Source organism: Belonocnema kinseyi, chromosome 7 (assembly GCF_010883055.1).
Source record: "Belonocnema kinseyi isolate 2016_QV_RU_SX_M_011 chromosome 7, B_treatae_v1, whole genome shotgun sequence".
Taxonomy (NCBI): domain Eukaryota; kingdom Metazoa; phylum Arthropoda; class Insecta; order Hymenoptera; family Cynipidae; genus Belonocnema; species Belonocnema kinseyi.
Genome location: NC_046663.1, coordinates 110,808,514 through 110,830,985, shown reverse-complemented (window position 1 = coordinate 110,830,985; position 22,472 = coordinate 110,808,514). Strand labels below are relative to the sequence as shown.

Below are 22,472 nucleotides of genomic sequence, written 5' to 3'. Positions count from 1 at the left end.
CAGCCTTGGAGGAGATTATGTTGAGAAATAAAAAAAAAAAATTCTTAAAAACGTTGTTTTTCTTGGTCAGGCCGGAAACTTATCAATCCACCCTCGTAAATTGCCGATAAATTACCGAAAATTTTTGAAACTTAGAAATCTGAAATTACCGGTAATTTGGTCATTTTTCATAAATTTTAGGAAATTTATCAAATTTTCAGAAATTTTTGAATCTCTTCCCAAAATCTTCGGATACACTAAATTTCTATAAATTTTCGGTAATTTACAAATTTACAAAAAATTTTCGGAATTGTTAGGTAATGTTTGTAATTTGACCATAAATTTCCAAAAATTGCCATACATGTTCAAAGAATTGGTTTTATTGTTTCTCAAATCGTAAATTTCCCGCGTTCGTTAGAAAAAATATCGTGTGCTACAGAAGCTAAAAGTAGGCATTTGAAATTCTTGTGAAATTTACAGTACTTACCATCGGCTCATATTCTTCATTAAAAAAAACTAATTTTCAAAATAATCACTACACGAAAATATATAATGACTTATAACCTCTTCTTAAGAATACTTCAAATGTTTCGCGCTTCGTTACGCATTTCCGATTTCAGTTTCGCCACTTTGGACTGCCTATATATTTTCTTCTGTTATTTTCATTGCCCTACGAATAAGTATTTTTAAATATATTTTACTTGCGGTACTTAATAAGCTGATTCCTCTGTAATGATTGCAGTTGATTTATCTCCCTTTTTTCGATATTGGGACGAAAATTCCGATACATAAATTTACCAATTCGGATAACATGTGAGGCATGTAGTCGCCACAATATTTAAGCATTTCAGCTTTCATACTGTACACCAGCAACCTTACCATTCTGAATTTTCAATTTATATCCCTAACTTCAGAGGCACACTCAATTTTTTATGGAATCAACTAAAAATATTGTTTGATGACTCCTTGCTATGAAACTTTGCAAATTTACGAGGAACAATTGATTTTTAAAAAATTAATAAATTCAGAATTTGCCTTTTTTTCAACGAATACGCTTAATTTTTTACGCAATCTACTAAGAATGTATTTTCGATGCCTTTTTTCTATGATAATTTGCGAATTTGCAAGTATTATTAATTAATTAAACAATTTTCATACACAAATTCAGAGTTAGGATATTTTTCAACGATTAGCCTCGAATTTTTTAGGAAATCAACTAAGAGCGTTGACTCAATATTACGATACTTCGAAAATTTAAAAGAATGATTAATTATTTAAGCAATTTTAACGAAAAAATTCAGATTTAGACTATTTTTTAACGAATAAGATCAACTCTTTATCGGAGCATAAAAAAATGTCTGCGATGACTCCTTGATATACTTTGGGTTTTTATTAATATTAGTTAAATAATTATGTAGAATTTTATATTTTTAAAGTAAAAGTGATTAATTTAGCATTTTTTATCAGATTCTAACTAAAAACAGAACTTACAAGGGAACCAAATTAAATTTTGGACTGAAATAAAAATATTTTTATAAATATGAAAATCAATATACATTTGAACTGACACAACAAGAAATTGTAAAACTAAGGTTTTCTTGATTTTATGAACTTCGAATGATAACCAAAAAATCCGGTAGTACGCTAATGGTTTAAAAAAATACATATATACATTGAATAAAAGATTTTATTCAGTTTTATATGTGATAATAATTGACAATACTGTTGATTATTTTCATTTAAAAAAACGGGTAACAATGATTCCGAAAACTTGATAAAAGTGCGCTTCACAAAAATAAAACACTAAACAATTCAGAACCCATGATACGAAAAATATCTCTCCTTCATTAAAAGCTTCGTTTTTCTGATAAAATAAAATTGATCTGCATTTTACCAAACAATATATTTGAATATATAATCTTGAAATAAAGAAAGCGAATAGTTTAACTACTTACTTTAAGCAGAAAAACGAACACTTGTGCTTTGAAATACACCTAATATTATTTTAATATACACAATGTTAATTAGTTGATTAATTTATCATTAGGAGTCCAATGTATCATACATCAGATCCCTATCCGGAATTCTGTATTTCTCCTCTTCTTCGTCGTTTTCATACTTTACTGCATCAAAGTAAGCTGGGTTCGAATAATTATTCTCGTACTCGGGATAATCTGAAAGAAGCAAAATTATCAATTACTTAAGAGAATCACTCAATCAAATTAGACAATAAATAGTAAATATCAAGGACATGTAGTAGTGTTTGACGTTATATGGGACAAAATACGTAAAATATTTCCAGCTAAAACTAATTTTGGTTAGGCAGGGTTGAAACTTGGCTGAATTATAGGCCTAGTGGACTTACAATAATTCATCAAACCATAGGTTATTTTATCAACCGATTTTCAATATGCAGGGGGCTCAAATTTTCACTTTTTCACGCGTTTCTCACCTTCACGTTAGTGTAACTTCTTTTAGGATGATCCGATTGGACTTTTATTACAGTGTTTTGGAAAGCTCTTTTCATATACTTTAAGAATATTGTAACAATACATTTGTTTAAAAATCGAAACATGTTCTTGGGCAAATTTAAATGTTTACCCTCATTCTGAATGAAATGAAAGGTGTGAGATGAAATATATGTGATTGATATATTTCTGCACAGATAATCATCTCAAAAAAGTTAAATATAATTTTAGAGCACATTCGACCTGACAGTATTAGTTGCTCGAGCGCTGAGGAAGTTTAAGGTGGTAACCTCGAGCGTATAAATTTAAATTTGACCAAGAAAACATTTCCGGTCCACTTCTTTTTCTACATGATTTCAAAGAGTATAAAAAAGCTATATTTCGAAATAGAATTTTTGTTAAATATGTTGTTTCTTTTTCAAAAATCAATTTCAATTTTGAAGTACAAAAAAATGTAATAAGAAAAACGAGGTCCGGATATTATAAACCTTTATACCAATTCTATAAAGGATTATACAATCCGGAGCCTCAAATATATCGTTATAATAGTCTTAAAGTACAGGAAGGTAAAGAAACGCATGAAAAAGTGAAAATTTAAGGCCCCTGTATGTTGACAACCGGTTGATAAATCTGTCTATGGTTTGGTGGATTCATCTAGGCCCACTAGGACTCTAATCCAGCCAAGTTTCAACCCAATCTAAAAAAAAATTAATTTTAGGTGCGAACACTTTTGAGTGTCCCCATTCAAGAACAAGACGCATATTTTTCTAGCGCGGCGGAGGTGACCCTACGACTAAAATTTTTAATTGTAAATTTAACATTTTTAAACATATATTATCGTAAATAATTACATTCCGCATTTCGTTTTTCTCTACAATAAAATCATCTTTTTTTAGTTTTTTAAAAAATTGCAAAATACGAGTTTTTTTAAAAGTCGATTTTTGTCTTCACCTCATGCTCAAATCCAGTGTTTGAAATTTCTTTATAAAATTCAGAGTAAACATTCCTTATAGTATGCTTATTATGACAATTAGCGATCGAAATTTTCAAGTTTATTTATAACAATATAAAAAATTATTTTCTGAGTTATTTCAGCATTCTTTCCACAAAACGTTTGAGCGTTTCGTTTATCGAGGAAAGTTTGAGAGTCAAGAACGCGTTCACAGTTTTGTACATATTAATTTATTTTTAAAAAGTCCTTGCAGCAAACTTCTTTGTACCTTTCTGAACAACTTCTCCGCAGGAAGTTTTTGTTCGCTCAAACTTTCCTCGTTAAACGAAACAAATTATGAAATAGCTCAGAAAATAATTTTCTATATTGATATAAATAAAGTTGAAAGGTTGTATCACTTATTGGCATGACAAGTCCACTATAAGGAATGTTTCCTCTGAAATTTCTAAAATCCTTCCAAAAACTGGGGATTTGAGCAAGAGTTGAAGACAAGAATCGACTTTTTAAAAACTTGTTTTTTGCAATTTGTTAAAAATAAACAGAAAAAGATACGATTTTCTTGCAGAGAAAAAATAGATGCTGAATGTAATTATTTACGATAATATATGTTTCAAAATTTAAAATTTCCGATTTGAATTTTCAGTCGTCAAGGGCCAACTCCGCGGTGCTAAAAAAATCTAAGTCTTGTTCTTGCATGAGGACACTCAATTGGGATTCTAGCGACCTTTAGAGAAAAAAGTTATTAAATGACTACCGTTTTCAAAACATTTTCCCTATTAGAGTGCCTTCTCACGGAGCACGGACGTTCAATTAATTGTGGAATTAACATTTTACATTTATGGCACATCTGATTGGACGAGAATCTGGATGCGATGTGAAATATTACTTTAATTAATCATTTAAAATCGAGGTTCATGAAAATGTACCCTTAGATACACGTGATCCTTTAAAATCTCATTTATCATTTCACAGAATTACAAACGTACTAACTTGACAACTTTCAATTTATTAAAAAGGCCGCTAGCACTTTAATTCTCATTACGTACATGTTTCGAGATAAAGCCTTCCAATACAATCAATAATCAATATTATCATTAATAAAATTGGTATAAAAAATTAATATTTATGACATTTTAATTTTTAAAAAAAGTGTGGAACTGTAAATATTTGCGTGATGCAAGAGATTACGTTTCTCACCGTCAAGCGGTTCTTCCTTAATAAGAACTTTGATGTCCTCATCCGTGCGATCGTTGCGTTCTTTCCTGTCTCTGTGCTCGCGATCACCGCGATCACCACGATCACGTTTGTCCCTTTTTCTTTCTCTGTCCCTGTCGGTACTCCTTGATCTTCTCCTTTTGCGATCACGTTCGCGATCTCTTTCTCCTCTCTCCCGTCTTTCTCTAGGAGGCCGCTCGATTTCCTCAATATCAGGATCAAATACTCTTTCCCGACTGCGCCTCCTCTTCCGATCTCGAGATCTGGTCCTACTTCTTCGCTTTCTTTCCCGCGATCTTCGCCTTTCCCTATCTACACCACCACGATCACGATCCCTGAATAACAGATTAACTTCATTAGAACATCAAACAATGAAGTGGTTATTGCAGATAAGATATTCAGTTACTCTAAAAGTTAAATAACTGTTTTAAATAATTATTTTTGAAGAAGGAAAAAAAAACATCTGATTTCAATATGTATTAATCTTGAATGCCTTCAAAGCGGAAGAAGTTTAATGGACCCCTAAAATTGTTTAGATTTAAAAATGATCCTTCAAAACAATCTTATTCCTTCAAATTGTTTTCAAAATCTTAAAATGTTGAATATTTATAATCTGTTTTAATAAGAAAACTCAATTTCAAGCACAATCATCGATTATTTTAATTCCCTCTCAAATTTCTTTTCAATAAAAGATTTACCTTTTTTCAATTATTCAGAGTTATCTGTTTTCATTATTTGTTAGGCTGTGTCAACCAGGCCTCAAACTCACTTCAGAGATAAAAATCAATGTAAGAAGTGTCACAAATTTGAAAAAAGTGTCAAAATATTTCAAATATTAAACTTATGTTTAGTCCGAAATTAAAAAGTATGGAATGGAAAATATACTTTATTTTTTAATGTTTGCTTAAAATGTGATTATTTACACTATAAATTATCAAAATTCATATTTATTTATTTATTTACGGCAGTCTTCGCAAAACTTCGCAATCTTAAATGCAAACTGAAATAATAAACTCCAGTAAGAAAATCTAACTGTTTTTGGTTGAAAACTCATTCTTTTTAGTTGAAAAGTCTACTATTAAAGGTTTGGTTAGAAAGACATCTTTTTTTTGTTTACTGTGACCTCACGGATTTTTGTATTTTTTTACGCTTGTCTCCTTGTGTTTTTCAAGTCTTTTTTTGGAACAGTTCAATTATTACTGAGGTTATGTAAATATTGTATTCCTATTTTATATTGTTACTATTCAACAAATGAACTAATATTCCTTATTTCTTGACAAACAAATTTTTGTAGTTTGAAAATGAACTTTTTTGTTGAAAATTCAACTTTTTGTAGAAAGTACGTATTTTCGGCTCGAGAATTTAACTCTTTAATATAAAACTTAACTATTTGGTTGAAACTTGATGTATTTTGCTGTAAATTCATCTGTTTTCGTAGAAATTCAATTTTTTGGTTAAAAATGTAACTTCTTCGTTGAATATTATTCTGTTTCAGTTGAGTTCATTTTTTCGGTCGAAGCTTCATAATTTTAGTTGAAAATCAATTAAAGAATTCAACTATCTGATACAAAATTACAATGTTTGGTAGAAAACTCGTTGTTTTTTTAAATTATTTCTTTTAATTTAAAATTGTACTCCATTTCTAATTTAAAATTTATCTTTTTTAGTTTAAAAATTAAAGTATTTAGTTGAAAAATGTTATAAACGAAAAAAATATGAACTAAAAATTATTCAAATAAAATTTGGACTAAGATCACATCCACTGTTCAAATTATTTAGTTCAAAATTTATATAATTTCTTGAAAATTCCTCTTTTCTGGTAGAAAATTAACATTAAAAATTCAATTCAATGGTTAATAATTTAGATATTTTGTTGCGAATTCGTCTTTTTGCACGGCCTGCTGAGATACCGGACATATTATTTTAGCCAATTATCGAAGAAGATAAAAAATGTTTTTCAAGGAAAAGTAAGGAAATAGTGGCATTAGCGGACAATTGTGAGAAAATAGTGTCTTCGGTGTCATTTTTCAAAATAGTGTTATCGTTCAAAAAGTGTCGCAAAGTGCCAAAAATGTGGTGAATCCGAGAAAGTATGCGATAAATCCAGGAATTTTCTATTTTTCATATGAATAGATAATTCAGAAAGAATAAAAAAATTTTAATATCAAATACCTGTCCCTGTCGAAACGGCCAGTGGCTTCCCGTTCCCTTTCCAGGCGATAACGCTCTCGTTCTCTCTCATTGTCCTCCCTGCCCGAATGTTTAATATTTACCTCGGGACCTCCTCTTCTTGTACCTCCAAGACCTCCTCCTAATCTTCTGGGAAGCCACCCTTTCACTGTCCGTGCGCGTTCGACATCCACTAACACTCGTCGTCCATCTATTTTTTTGCCATCAGCATGCTTGTATGCAGCTAAAATTGCCAAAATTGTGGTTGAACTTCCTCTGAATGAATTCAAATATTCCTAAAAGTCGTGTCAATAATCTCGAATCTGATATCTATTTTGACTCTTGACCATGACACCCTTACCTTTCAATATAGAAGATACCTAGTATGATACATAAATAAAAATCTACTCTTCCTCTTTGCCACAATTTTTACAAATTTTGAAAATCAGAAAAATTATTTCATATGATCAATACAGAAACACGTTATTCTCAATAAAAAATTGATAAAATTAATTATACATGGAAAAAAAACTAATATATCAACAAACATATTATATATATATATTCTGTATGCTTTATAGCAGGGGTCTTCAGCGAAGCAAAATTTAGTCACAAATACTCATTTACAAGATGTTTTGTTTCGACTGCTATTCCGCCTCACTCTTACAGCTGAGTAGAGGGTCGTGGTGATGGAAACGAGACATGAGGAAAATGAGTATGTACGGCCGAATTTCCCCTCGCTGAAGAGGCCTGCTTTAGACAGAAAAAATTGGGCAAAAACATTGATAATAAAGTTATTCCCTTAAATAAATATTAAATTAAAGATTAATAATTACAGTTTTGTACATTTAGTAGCCAACATTTATTAGAAAAACTCGTTCACTGAATAGGATGGAATTAATTCAATATTATTAATTTTACGACCGAATATCATAAAAAATTACCAATTAAAATGGTTGTATTATGAATTCATAATTCGTGCAATCAACCAATTTCAAAGAGCCCGAGACATTCTGAAACTTCGAATGGGAAATGAGCAACATGGAAGTAAATGATAATGGATAACACACCAGGAACTTTTTTATAAATTTTGTCAGCACGGCACGTTTTTAACTATAATGAACGAAATCTCTTTCGACTTTTGTACTTCTAATTACTCGTTGCGTGCACGTATGTAACAAATCGATACTGCAATGAAGAAAGGTCTTCGTTTCCTTTGTAAAAACTCAGCGAAATTTTTGAATAAGTGAGATTTGTTTTCAATTCAAGCGAAATAATGTAATCAATCAATTTATAATATTCAAATGTAGTTCTGATGTAGAATGATTCAGTCAACTATTTGGTATCGTTTTGTCTCTTCTAAGCAAACAACATTTGTGAAGAAATGGCAGTAATGACTACTTGTATCATTGCATTTCTGCTAGAAACCTACCGAATTTGTTTTACCGAATTTGTATAATTTTCTGCACCAAGATTCCAGAAGATCTGACATTCTTTAAGTCACCTTACCCAATGACTATTTCTTCGAAGGTATTTTATTTAGGTTGGTAAGATGTCTGTAAATTTAATCACCAGCTGACAAAATAACGCTAACTGATGTAAAAAAAAATCTTAAAAAAAAAAAGATGAAGGGCAGATGATTTATAAACTTCCTCATACTCCAGATTAGTATTTGGCGAACTGGCTTTTAATTTTTCAGAATTAGGTACAAATCCAGATAATTAAAAAGAAATGTATATCTGCTCAAACCTTCAAACATAATTATATCAAAAAAATATATTATGAAACTTGTGTTAAATTTTGTTTGCAAACTAAGAACAATATGAATACTTGAATAATTTAGAGAGAATCTTGATAGAACTATTATACATTATGATATTGAATTTTATTCGTACAACACTGTGAATCGCCCAAGATAAACTTCTCTCAAGCAAAAAAGCAAATGTTGCGATGAAAGGTACAAGTGAATTGCTTGATATAGCCGATCATAGAAATTCACTAGCGTGGTACAAATGAAAGATTCTTGATTGCTAGCTTTCGAATTGACAGACTCTTAGTACCTTAAACCTAGAATATTCTATTTTGAAAAAGAGTATATCAGATACAAAAAATACCTACCGCGGCTACTTACGTCGGAAGTTAACACAAAGTTTAGAAGTACTTTTAATCGTGAAATGAACTTGTGACTCGCGAGCCCATTCTTCTTAAGTTCGTTCAATTTCCAGAAGTTTATTTTGCTTTTACCTGGTGCGCTTTCTTTTTCTTTTTACTTACTATCAGACCGTGCGCATTTAATTTTATGATTCTAATGTTATTTCCATAATTTTTTAAGTAAATGTGTGTGACAATGTACTATTCGGGCAAGACCATTTGAGAAAAGTCAATTACTAGCCGAAACGTACACCTCATACATACACTACTTATTTGAACACACTTAATAGATAAAAAGTTTAAAGGCTGACATCAAGTTAAGTAGTATTCTAGATCGAAATTGATAGTCTTAAGGACTTTTAAAGAACCAAGATAACACGATGGAGCGACAGATCTAGAATAAATTCGCGAAAATTATTAACATGAATTATAATTGTCTAAGATGAAAATAAATAACCTTTTCTTTTACGATGGTAGTACAGTTCTTTCATATAGTCTGAGATAAGTCAGAAAAATAGAAAAAATAAAATCACGCCCATGAAGTTACGTATACAGTTATGAATGATAATGATTAATTACTATTTCTATTGTTCCGAAAATAATCATTTGTGAAATTTCTCCCAAATGACATAGATCCTAAAACACCGTGTATAGTGTATAGTAGCAATTTCATGTAAACCCAACTATGTATAATTGCATAAGTACTCAAACTAAAAATGAACACCTACTGGTATGTAAATTTTCAAAAGCTTTCGTACTCTCTGTTAATGTATTCAACCAGCTCAAAAAGTTCTGAATCAATCTATTCGTTAAAAATGTCTCGCTTAATATAAAAACCAAAAATCCATGAAAGTTAATTTCATACATTCCAGGAATTTCGAATGGTAGGATCAAAAATTGCATCGTAGGCCATAGTAAAAAAAAAACATTATACCTCTGTTAAATAAACAGGGTGGCCAATCAAAAAGCTAATGTGAAACAACTCTAAATTTGAAGAATCTAAAATTGGAAATTGCACATTCGAAATTATTTAATTTTCCACGTTTTAAAGTTAATTATTAAACTATTAAGGATTTCAATGGTAAATTGTAAAATTTTGAACAATTTCAATTTTCAAGCAAACAATTTTTTATGCTTCAATTGAAGCCTGCACAAACTGGAAGCGCTTTTAATTTGAAATGACATAATTCTCGAAATCGCAATCTTGGACTCTTCTACTTTGAATTTTGTTAATTTATCATTTTTTAATTATCTATTAAAGGGCTTTAATTTTTTAATACACAATTTTTAACGGTTTAAATAAGTACCAAAATATGCTAATTATCCTATATAAAAATTGTTCAAATTTGAAGGTTTTTATTTTAAATTATTCCTTTAAATAAAAATAAAATTTTATAATTTTGAAATATTGAATAAAAATCTAAATATATAAATATAAGGGATTTTGATTCGAAATTGTACAATATATATTAAATTACTCGATTATGATCATACTCAAATAATAATAATTAAAGTATTGAAAGCAACTCAATTCTAATTATACAACTGTGAAGAATTTACATTTAAAACCAAACATTTTTCATTGAATCAATCTGACATTATTCAACACTTTCAATTCAATGTTTTATTCAAAGATACAAAATTTTTAATTATGAATATATCGAATTAAACAGTTAAAAATGTACTCAAAAATTATTTTAAAATTCAAGCCTTGAGAACTGATGATATTACGTGAAATTTAAAGTGGCTGAGTAAGTTTTTTTGTTAACACTAAGAATTTACCAAATTGTCAATCAAGTCATAAATCGATGGGTTCTACGAACATTAGGCTATTGTTCCGTTAACGTTGAGAAAGCGTCTATCATCTTATTACAAATAAGCTTTAGTCAATCTTTCCGCTACGGATAAGAATTAGGCTAACTTAATTTTGTATGAAATTTAGTAAACACCTAGAAATTTTGTAGAAAGATAAACTAAAGCTTATTTGTGATAAAATGATAGACGCTTTCTTAACGATAACGGAACAATAGCCTAAGATTCGAAGAACCCATCGAAATACACTTATATTTCCCGGTTCCACAATCCAGTAGCCACCCTGAATATGTACCAAGCTGTGCCAACTCTGAATTATGGAAGAAATCATTGGATCCGAAAGAATGGGTCGCTTTTGATCGTCCGTATAAAAAAAAACTACTCTGGCTTATAGTGCACTGCTTTCATCCGAGATGGTCCCTGAACCTTTTTCGCAAACCCCAACGATCAATTTCAATATAGAATGCTAAGTTTTGATGATCAACATTTAGAAAAAGGAACTTTTACTTATGCAAGAATCGTTAAATTCGAGCAGTAAACGAGTGTGGCCAAATCTTGTATAACCCCTATTGGCTCATACAATCCACAAACGTTTTTTTTTTCAATGTTTTAATCGAAAATGTTAAGCAGGATAAGCATAGACTCTAACAAACTTTGTTGTATGTTGGATACACATACAAACCTATCATATCAGGCAGGTTCAGGGATTTTGCATGGAATAGCGAACGGCACTAGTTGCCGGCAGCGGCCACCACGCTGTACCAAGAACAAGATAAAAACTGTATTAATCAAAATAGCCAAATTTCCTTTGATTGAGTCGATCACATATGAATTTAAAATATGGCATCCCTGCATGGATATGGCGGGGTTCCCCCTATTGCCCTAACACCGACTCGTTTCCGATGTAACGAAAATGGGTAAGTTTATCTACTGCCCCCAAACCTCTAATCCATCTGGAAGTGAGACTAACTCGGGTAAGTTTGATGCTATTAGGGCAATCGAGAATGGGAACAAAGATCATGTTTTCAATTTCATACTCACAGTGCATGTCCCTTTCGTGTTCATACTCAATAAAAGCGTATCCTCTAGGCTTTCCATTAATCGTATTGTGAATTACCACAATCTGAAATTAGATTGAAAGGGTCATATTGGTAAAATTTTAACTTTTATAAAGAAAACAAAACTGGCTGGCAGATTTTCAAGAACTAAAATTACTGTTTTAACCTATGCAAAGCAATTACCTTTTTCACTGTTCCGTAAACCTCAAATTCTCTTCTGAGTTTTGACTCCGAGGTATCGTAATTCTAAAATTAAAAGCAGAAAATGTTACTTATACATTTTTGATAGAAAAGCATGGCGCAGTTGACGAAACATAAAAATCGATATAAAAGATTTAGGGAACACAGCGCAAAAGGATTTCAAAAAGGGAATTAGGGTCATTTTCTCACGAAAAATGAGGACAATAGGAGAATATTAAACATTTATTTTTAAAAATTTGTATTTAATTTTAAAAAATTGGATATACTTAGAGCGTTGGAAATCCATTCACAGTGATATAAAAAAATCCCAAGAAAAAATAAAACTAGTTAAATACACGATTTGTATATGTTCAATAGAGGTGTGTAAAACTGCTATAATTATTCGAATTGTTTGAGCTGAAGGACGCAAATTTGTTGGTCGACATACATAACAAGTTTTTAAACAATTGAAATCGGTTAATATATTTTGTTCTCGTTTTTAAATTTACAATTAAAAATTTGTTTAATGTAAATAATGCAATATGATATAATGTTTGGTACAAGATGAATAAATTTCAGATTGGACATATTCAACTTTTTTTAAAAGTGTGCATGTGACTCAATGCAAAAAAAAAACATGTTTTTGCACATTTCTATGGGTCCTAAAAGAAAATACGTAACTCGCGGCGGCAGATAGAAACTTCGTACCTCACGCACTCTTTACTAAGTATATGGAAAATTCTATATATTTAGTATTGGGTACGGACATGGCCTTGATATTAACCAGATATGACAGGCAGCGCCCGCGGCGGCTAAAACTTGCAATTCCCGGGAGATAGAAATTTGACATTTACACGAGATAGCACGTGTGCATTGTTTTCAAATATATTAAATAAATATATTATTGCTTTGAAAACGTATGTAACAATTTTCAAAACAAAAATAAATAATAGATGAAACTTTCATGCAAAAAAATTTAGTGAAAAAATTGTCTTTTATTCCAGCTAAACGCGTTCTAGCTTTGTTGTTGGTTATGAACATAACCATAAAAATTGCCGGTCGAATGTCAATAAGCGGATTGATGATGAATATTATAATTAAAGCAGGATTAAGTCATTCTATCGATTTTCACCCTGAAACACTGAATAAGGGAAAAAGCTTAGCAGTAATTCATGTGGTAAGGGTGCAGGAGCTGAAAGTAAAGGGAATAAGCCAAATTCACTGCAACGTTATCAGCCAAACGTCTGTTAGTTCTCCCCCATACAACTTTAAATGACAGGTGTTTATTAAATAACAAATATTTTGTAATACGAAGAGAAGTATTAGACAAATTTATAATTGTAATTATAAATTTCCTAATATTTTTCTATATGTTACAAATATTAATAAATTATAAATGAGATACGGGACTCACTGTGAAAAATTCAAATAATGATATGTAGGATTGCTTAAAATGTTCCTTTTGATAAGTATTGATATTTTGTAAATTTACACCATAGATATTATGCATTTCAGAAGGTTTCAGTAAACATTTACTCTAACTTTATGAACTTAAAAATCAAAATGCGCCACGGGCATCTTAGGACATGAAAATACCAGTCTTATATTTATTCGGAATTGTGTAATTTGCACACTAAAATATCCCTATGTTTGAAATAAGCAAATTAAGAATATGTTTAACATTTTAAACAAATTTAATTTGTTTAAATAATTTTTCTTTCGAAATTTCGTGTTTTCATAAAAATTATTATTATTAGTGTAGTGAAATATTTATTAATATTGATTTATTAATTTCCAATTATTTAAACAAATTGAATTTGTTTAAATAATTTTTTTCTCAATTTTTCAAATTAATAATTATTACTATTTCTTCAGTAAAACATTGACCATCATTGTTCAATTAACGTTTAATTGTTTAAACAAATTTCATTAATTCAAATAAATTTTTTTCCAAATTTTTTTTTTGCAAAAATATTACTGTATTATCGTTAAGTGACATAAATTTATATTCAGTTATTCACGAATCGTTCTGTCGCTTATGTCCCTTCTGCCATGATCAACAAACCTAAGAAAAAAAGTTTTTTCACATAACATTTCAAATTGTTAAAAAAAACAAGCTTTACTTAAAACTCAAGACAACTAATAAAATGCTTAATGACATTTAAATTAAAATAATATATACTTCATGAAATTCAAATTAAAACGAAATATACTCCATAAACATTATGGGATAATTAATCTTTCTAATCTCAAAATCTCACCACTAGCATTACGTTTACAAAAATAATAGATTGTACAAATATAATATTACAATTAACACAATAATGTTTCTAAATACCTTAGTATTTCTTTATCAAAAAACAAGTGTATCGGAATACTTCATGTGAAATTTGTAATCCGATCGGAGATCTGTCATAGACAACAGAAATTCAAAACACAACTTCGACCAAACCCTTTATTAAACTCGAGCAAAAGTTATCTGATAATTAAACTCTTATTTTCAGTATAAATTTATTTATTTTCAATCGCATGTATACAAGTGGAATTTATGCCTAAGAAATTGCCACTTTTAGGCAACAGATGACGCCAGGCCGTTCCCGTGGCCGTACCCAATAGATTGCGCGAGGTACGCAATTTCTGTCACCGTGAGTTTCGTATTTTCTCTTGGGACCCATCGATTCTCAAATAAATTTGTATTGAGCAAAATAATTATTTTTAAATTTCGCGCTTTTAATTATTGTTTACTAGTAAAAGCTGTAAACATAAAAAATTCGTCATAATTTCTTAACCATAAGGAACTATTTTGAATTTACATCGTTAAATTTTACTGATTTAAATGTTTACGATTTATTTTAGTACTTTCGCTTAGCCCTACTCTTAAGTGCTCTTAAACACAAATGAAAAATTTATCAAATTAAAACATTTCAAATTGCAGTTGATAACAATTTCTGTTCCAAGTTTTCACATGTTGAACATGCTTTAAAATGTTTTAGCTTCACCTTTTTTATGAGCATTTTTAATGGTTACGTACTGGAAAAGTGTAAATTATTTATTTAAGTGCTATAATTCTTTAATTATTATTCAACAATGGGTAAACTAATTTCAGAGAATTTTTCGCGTAATAAAAATATTGTATTTTCAAATATTGTATATTTAAAGAGAAAAGGGGACAAAGGGGAAGTTTTTTGAGGATAGGTGAAAAAGGGAGATTTCAAGACAAAAGGGGAAACTAATAAAAAAGGGGGAGACTGTGCATTCTGACGATAGAATTTGATATAAACGATAGGGTTTAATATTGTTCAATTATTTGGACTTACAATACGAGCAACGAAAAGAGTTTTAAAAGGATCAGCAGTGACAGCTGGAATCCCCGCAGGATCCCAAACGGCGATTTCTTGTTCTAACTTGTAAGCTGTCTGCTCAGCTCGTTCACGTCTTCTTCTTTCAACGCGCTCCTCTCGAGTTTCAACACGCAAAGGAGGTGGAGTATCCTTCGGATCCTGCAAACAAATTTATATATAATAATGCCATCATAATTAAATAAGAGTTGAAACTGTTACCTAAACTGAACGCATAAACATAAGCCCCTAAATAAATAATGTTCAATAAACAATTTTGACCTGGAATATTTCTTTCCTATTTTCACCTTCAGTTCCCTTCCAAAATGAGTTACAATTAACAACGCGAATATTTTCCTCAACTTTATATATCATTTTTAACAATGCTTATTTTTAACTTCATATCAATTTAGTACATCCTTAACTAATAGCTCGTAAGCATTTTTTAAACAAAACAGAAACAATTTATGCAACTCTAGCAGTCAAAATCGGAATTTTTGGAACGCGACATTTTTTTCACAAGGGTTTACTCACAAATGGTTGGCTTTTTATTAAGTTTCTTTCGCGAGTCAATAGACCTAAACAATAAGTCGGCAGTAATTAAATACGTTGACAGTTTTTTGTCTTTTTAAAAATTCGGTTTATGACCCGAGACCCTTTGATTATTTAAAATTATTGTATAATATATATAATAATATCCCGTTGGAAATGGTTAAAGTGCGACATGCCGTCTGGAGCCAATATAATTATATAATCAGAACTACAAAGAGTAGGTCGAATTTTAACGATACGCATTTTAATTTGTGCATAAGTGTTTTTACGATTTTTCGGAGTTAAAAATAATTATTTCATACTGAAAATAAGACCTTTCCGAGCTCAAAGTGTTTCAGATCAAATTTACTTCTTATACAGTGAAAAACGTTTGTTGAAAAAAATGTTGTTATAACAAAAAAAAACAATGATTGCACTATTTACTGTAAATTTCAACATAAGCTTAAATGAAATTATTTCGAAGCACATATGAGCTCAAAATTCCAATTCCAATCGTGTATTATTCATCTTATTTCCTTAATATGAATCAAATGTTTGGCTACACCCCTTAATTAAAGTTCATTTAGGCTTAAAATGCATTGAAACTTAAATGACATAGATAAATAATTATTTTTAAATATTTTTGACAAGAAATGTGTTTTTCACTGTATGGAAATCTTATCTCAAACGATTTGTTCTGGATAAAAACTTATTTTTTCTATTCAATAATTTGCTTTAAACTTTACAAAACAATAACGTAACCTAAATCTTCATTCTGTTCTATTTTTAAAAAGTGTTTCGCGTTATGCGTTAACGTAACCAACGAAGGATTCCTAGCATTCTGTTTTTGTTTTCAACTCGTATTTAAGACCCTTTTTCGAATTTTTAAAAAAAATTTAGACAGCTCGAATTTTAAGCGAGTACAAACCAGACCGGCCATAATGGCACTTTTGATGCGGATGCCCACATATTTATTTTCAGTCAGTACTAACAACTTTGGTACTTGAAGTAATTAGAAAACTGAAGAAAACATTCACTGCGCCAAAAGGGCATTTTGGTGCCATTAAAACATAGCTTTTACAAGCAGTCCATTTACGTATGATTCATATGGAGTAGTAGCAATAATTCAACAAGAAAAATACTTTCAAGAGTCGAAAATGGTATTTTTAGAAATATGATTGAAGGCAAAAATGTTTTTAATCACTGTGCCTTCAAAACAGTGCTTTTAATAGATAATCTCACAAAATAAAAGGAAGGTTATTAATTTATAGTTGTAATAGTGATTGCAGTAAAATGAATCACTTCTATTATTATATAAAGAGCAGACAAATCAATTCTTGCAGTTGTCCTCTTTAATATTTCTATTTCTTAAGAACTCACTGTTCTTATCTAACACTTAATTTTTTCCAAATTAGTTCCGCCTTTTGGTTTTTATATTTCTAACCTTTGACACTTTATTAAAACCTAAAGTGAAATTTTTATTTTCTTTAACGCCTTTAGAGGCACAACCCTTCGTGCAATAACCTGGAGTTTTTAGATTATTTTCTTTTGGATTCATTTTGCAGAAAGCCTTCATATCCCATATACTTTCCACAAAAACTTATGCATAGAAAGTTTTAGTTTCCTCAAACTCCGCTCGATAGAACAAGTGGGAAGTAAACAATATAATTGAAGCAATTTACAGATAAGGGTCTTAGTACATTCATCACGTATTTAATCGATCACATAATCTCCCTATGATTTGTTTTGTTTGACGCCGTCATTTCAGCATAAACAAGGTTTGTCGGATAGGGCGAGCTTCGGAAACCTTTGAAATTTTAGTGAAATATCCTAAAAATAATTTTTTTGTTTTCGTATCTCGTTTGAGTGCATATTACGTAGTCCCAAACTTTTAGCACGAGAAACAGCATTTTAAAAAATATTTTTTTTTTTATAATTCTACAAAGGACCCCGCACCAAATGTACAGTAAAATGGCCACCGGTGAAAAATTCTAAAAAAATTTTTTTTTGGTATTTTCGAACCTGCAAAGCAATAATTCGAAGGAAAAAAGTAAGAAAAATGGACAGTTTTTTTTTACAAACAATCGTCAAAGTTTCAATTTTTACATGTATTTTAAAAGAAAAATGCTGATTATCGTGAAAAGTTTTTTTTCTCCTAAACTAATAGTTGGATTTGGTTCAAACTTGCACATTTTTACTATCATTCCTACTAAAACAAAAGGTTCATATCCAAGATCTAGAACGATAAACGGTTTATGGGAAATATACCATGACATAAGGGTGTTTTCATACCTCAAACACCCAAGTATGAAAATTATCATTTCTTAGTAACTAAAGTCACTAGGTATTTTTTATTCAATTACTAGGGTATGAAATAACTTTCAGATAAGTATAGGAAGTGTGCATGTCAAGGGGTTGTTTAATCATCCCTTATTTAGGGAAGCAGAGAAATTAACTTTTCGTAAGGAATAAATCACCAAAGATCCGACACATAAAATCACATTAAAACATATGCAGGTAGCCTTATTTATCAGGATTTGCAGTAGAATTTATTTTCACGGTCATTTAATCATCCCCTAATTATTGAACCAAGAAAATCGGTATTTAAACGGGATAAAGTACCAGAGATTTTTTATTATAACATTGATGAACAGAATCACTTAAATGACCCTAAAAATAAATTCTAATGCAAATCCTGCTAAAAAACGCTACTTGTATATATTTTAAAGTGATTCTGTTCATCAATGTTATTATAAAAAATCTTTGGTACTTTATCCCGTTTAAATTATCGATTTCCTTGGGTTTATATAAATAGGGAGTGATTAGGCGACCCTGAAAATAAATTCTTATGCAAATTCTGCTAAAAGAACCATACCTGTATATATTTTAAGGCGATTCTGTTCATCAATGTTATAATAAAAAATCTTTGGTACTTTAACCCGTTTAAAATATCGATTACCTTGATTTAATAATTGAGGGGATGATTAAATGAACCTGTAAATAAATTCTAATGCAAATCCTAATAAAAAATGCTACCTGTATATATTTTAAAATGATTCTGTTCATCAATGTTATAATTAAAAATCGCTGGTACTTTATCCCGTTTAAATACCGATTTCCTTGGTTCAATAATTAGGGGATGATTAAATGACCCTGAAAATAAATTCTACTGCAAATCCTGATAAATAAGGCTACCGGCATATGTTTTAATGTGATTTTATAAGCCTGATCTTTGGTGATTTATTCCTTACGAAAAGTTAATTTCTCTGCTTCTCTAAATACGGGATGATTAAACAACCCCTTGACATGCACACTTCCTATACTTATCTGAAAGTTATTTCATACCCTAGTAATTGAATAAAAAATACCTAGTGACTTTAGTTACTATGAAATGATAATTTCCATACTTGGGTGTTTGAGGTATGAAAACACCCTTATATCATGGTGTATACCCCATAAACCATTTATCTTTCTAGATCTTGAATATGAACCTTTTGTTTTGGTAGGAATGATAGTAAAAATGTGCAAGTTTGAACCAAATCCAACTATTAGTTTAAGAGAAAAAAAACTTTTCACGAAAATCAGCATTTTTCTATTAAAATACATCTAAAAATTGAAACTTTGACAATTGTTTGTAAAAAACTGTCCATTTTTCTTACTTTTTTTCCTTCGAATTATTGCTTTGCAGGTTCGAAAATACAAAAAAAAAATTTTTTATAATTTTTCTCCGGTGGCCATTTTACTGTACATTTGGTGCGGGGTCCTTTAGAACCACAAAAACATTTCTTAGTGCCTTTCATTTAATTTCCCAAATTTACAACTCGATTTCATATTTCATGTGGACGAGAGGAACATGGGAAACAATTTATGTAGTCACATGAGATCTTAATTCCCATCTCAGTATGAGATCTCAGGTATACCTTGTAGGAAATCTAGAGAAGACATTTTTCAATAAAAACGTAGGAATTTTCAATAGAGACTAGGTGTTTATTGCGATTATAACATACAAAATTTTGCAAAAAAGCATAAAAATATATCAAACATAATTAAATTTGTAAAAAATTGTTAACAGTTTTGAGGTAAAAACTTAAGCCATCTATTAATAACCTTTTCAAAATTTTCTAATTTTTGGAATCACTTTAAACTTTAATCGTTTGACCCGCCACTTAAATTTGTTTACGTAAAATACCTGGGGAATTTCACATAAAAAAGGTAAAATACATATTAAACTGCATAACGGGGAATTGTTCGCAATTTTTCCAAATCTCGTAAAAATGATATGTGGGTAATAATAATAAAGGGCAATATCTATCCTCTGAAAATACAAATATGCAGAAGTTGTCCTCGTGATATTGCACGATATCACACTCAATATAAACTATAAAATATAACGATTGCATGACTGTTCCAAGGTTGACATCAATACTTGAAGCTTATACTGGCGCAGTAAGAAAATTAATATATCTTACTGCTACATGATAAATCAGTAAATTAAACAAACAATGAAAAGAATGAAGTACTGAATAAAGTTGATTAACGCAAATTGTAAACAAACAGGGGCAGACATGACGTGAGAAAAATGAGATATTAGTGAACGAAATCCAATATTTAACGCCAATTAAATGCTCCGAAATCGATAAAATATAAACAATAGAATATCGCGCTTACCTCAAAGAATTTGAGAAACGATCCGACGCCCAAATACCCACAATTTTTCTTTTCATGTGGGAGCTTTGAGGATGGTGGCAAATACGGAATTGGATCGCGCGGAGCGAAAAGAGCCAACAAATTCGGCGGTAAAAATTGCGTCATTTTATCGGCAATATGATGCTAACGATTGCAATATTAAAAACACATTTTCACTATTTTTACCCTAATTACTATCCTGTTCTGCACTGTCCTCCTCTACGAGTACACGCTGCACAAAATGGCGAAAGCAGGCGAATGGCGCAGACACCGTGGCGAAAACGTACAAGCTACGTCACCGGTGTTTGTAGAAGAGCGCGTTCGCGTAACGCGCATTTGCACAATATTCTGATTGGATCACAAAACCCGCCGTATATGAATCACCACTGCACGAAAAAGTTTGTTTCAGGAAAATAATTGTATAAATGGCAATATATTTTTTGTTTCAATCGGTACGATTTAGAATATATTATAAAGGAATCATTATCAAGTTTTAAGTAATGTTCTGGACTTTATTGCTTCCTGCGTGGTGTCAACATGAAGGATCGAAACCATTTCTATTGAAACTAAAATGACCAACCGTGACTGTGGACAGGCGTGATACGAGCAAATTCAAACGAACACACAGCAAACACGTTACGAAAAACCACGTCGGATTTCACAAAGTGGGAGTTGGGAATTTGTAGCGCGTTGTGTTATTTCCCAATCTTTTTATGCCAAAATAATACAATATTTTTGTGTTTTTGAGTAAATAAATTAAATAAAGAGCATGGATTATTATATCTAAATAGTTTTCACAATCAGTACGTTAATCATGTTCACATAATTGTTTAAAAAATGATCTGAACCTAACCTATATAAGTAAAATGTGATTTTTAAGCAACAGTGGAAATTTTAACAATAACACTCTAATTAGGTGATATATTTTAGTTACTTCAATTCTATATTAAGAGTGTTTATTAATTTATCCTGAAAATGGTGTTCTTAACTAGAACTTTATACTACGCGAAAAAAATAGAGCAGATAGAAAAGGTATTTTTTAATTTTGTTATTATATACTTTAAGATTCGCTTTACTAATGATAATGAAGGAAATATCTTGTTATCCATCATTCTTAAAATTCTAAGCATGTGTAAAAAAACAAGAAGTGATTTCTGGGGAAACTAGAACAAAATGTTTCCATGTTTGTAAACAGTTTATATTTGAAGTACTTAGTATAACTGAAATAAACAAGCCGGAAATTGTTTTTAAGTTTTTTAAATTAACTGGCGTTGGCAGTAACGCGTTACCGCCCTAATAGCACGGGATGTTTCGGGAACGTGCCTGGAACGTTCCGCGGGAACCTTCGGAACGTTGCCTGAGGGTGTAAAATGTCCGCTACTTGGGAACGTTCCACCGAGACCTGTAGGGAACCTTCCATTATTGTTATTTCTAATAACAATTTTCTCGTAAACCACAAGGGATAGGTAAAAATAGATTTCATTTCTAATTTTGAGTACCGTATATACTACATTGTAATATGATATATATATATTATTCCACCATTAAGCCATTTCCCTTTCGGGGTAGGCGTGACTCACTCAGCAGGCGAAAGGAGTAGTGTGTGGAAGGGATAGAGATTTTTCAGATTGATCCAGAATTCTCGTGCTATTTAAGTAAATAACACGTTCGTTCCGCAACACTGCTCCGACCCAGGTTGCTGATCAATCTCTCTAGCAATCACCCCAAGCGAAGAACCTCACGAAGTCGTTATGTAAGGTTCCCCACTTGGGTCCATTAGTAGCCAAGGTCTTTGTTTCAGGCGTCGTTCACTCTAATGACAATCTTTTTCTTAACTATTTGCCGCCATACTTTCCTGTCCTGGCATACTACTCTAGCTTCTTTCATGTCCATGCATTTTTTCATGCAGGCTCTCGTGTTTCTATGACTTCTT

At 30.7% G+C, this 22,472-nt stretch overlaps 2 protein-coding genes across 2 annotated transcripts in view; one reads left to right on the top strand and one right to left on the bottom strand.

The window, feature by feature from the left end:
* Positions 1-1,863: 1,863 nt before the first annotated feature.
* On the bottom strand, positions 1,864-20,808 carry LOC117175904 (U1 small nuclear ribonucleoprotein 70 kDa-like). Its single transcript, XM_033365737.1, is given in 9 exon segments — positions 1,864-2,153; positions 4,597-4,949; positions 6,787-7,027; positions 11,429-11,455; positions 11,458-11,502; positions 11,788-11,869; positions 11,988-12,050; positions 15,302-15,484; positions 20,522-20,808. Coding segments are annotated over 9 exon segments (1,269 nt in total). The 5' UTR covers positions 20,666-20,808; the 3' UTR covers positions 1,864-2,022.
* Positions 20,809-21,182: 374 nt separating this feature from the next.
* LOC117177292 (GTP-binding protein 10 homolog) overlaps positions 21,183-22,472 on the top strand; it is a 12,103-nt gene continuing 10,813 nt past the window's right edge. The window contains exon 1 of the mRNA XM_033367886.1: positions 21,183-21,571. Coding sequence (XP_033223777.1) covers positions 21,515-21,571 — 57 coding nt within the window. The 5' untranslated portion in view covers positions 21,183-21,514. The remainder of the gene's footprint in view (positions 21,572-22,472) is intronic.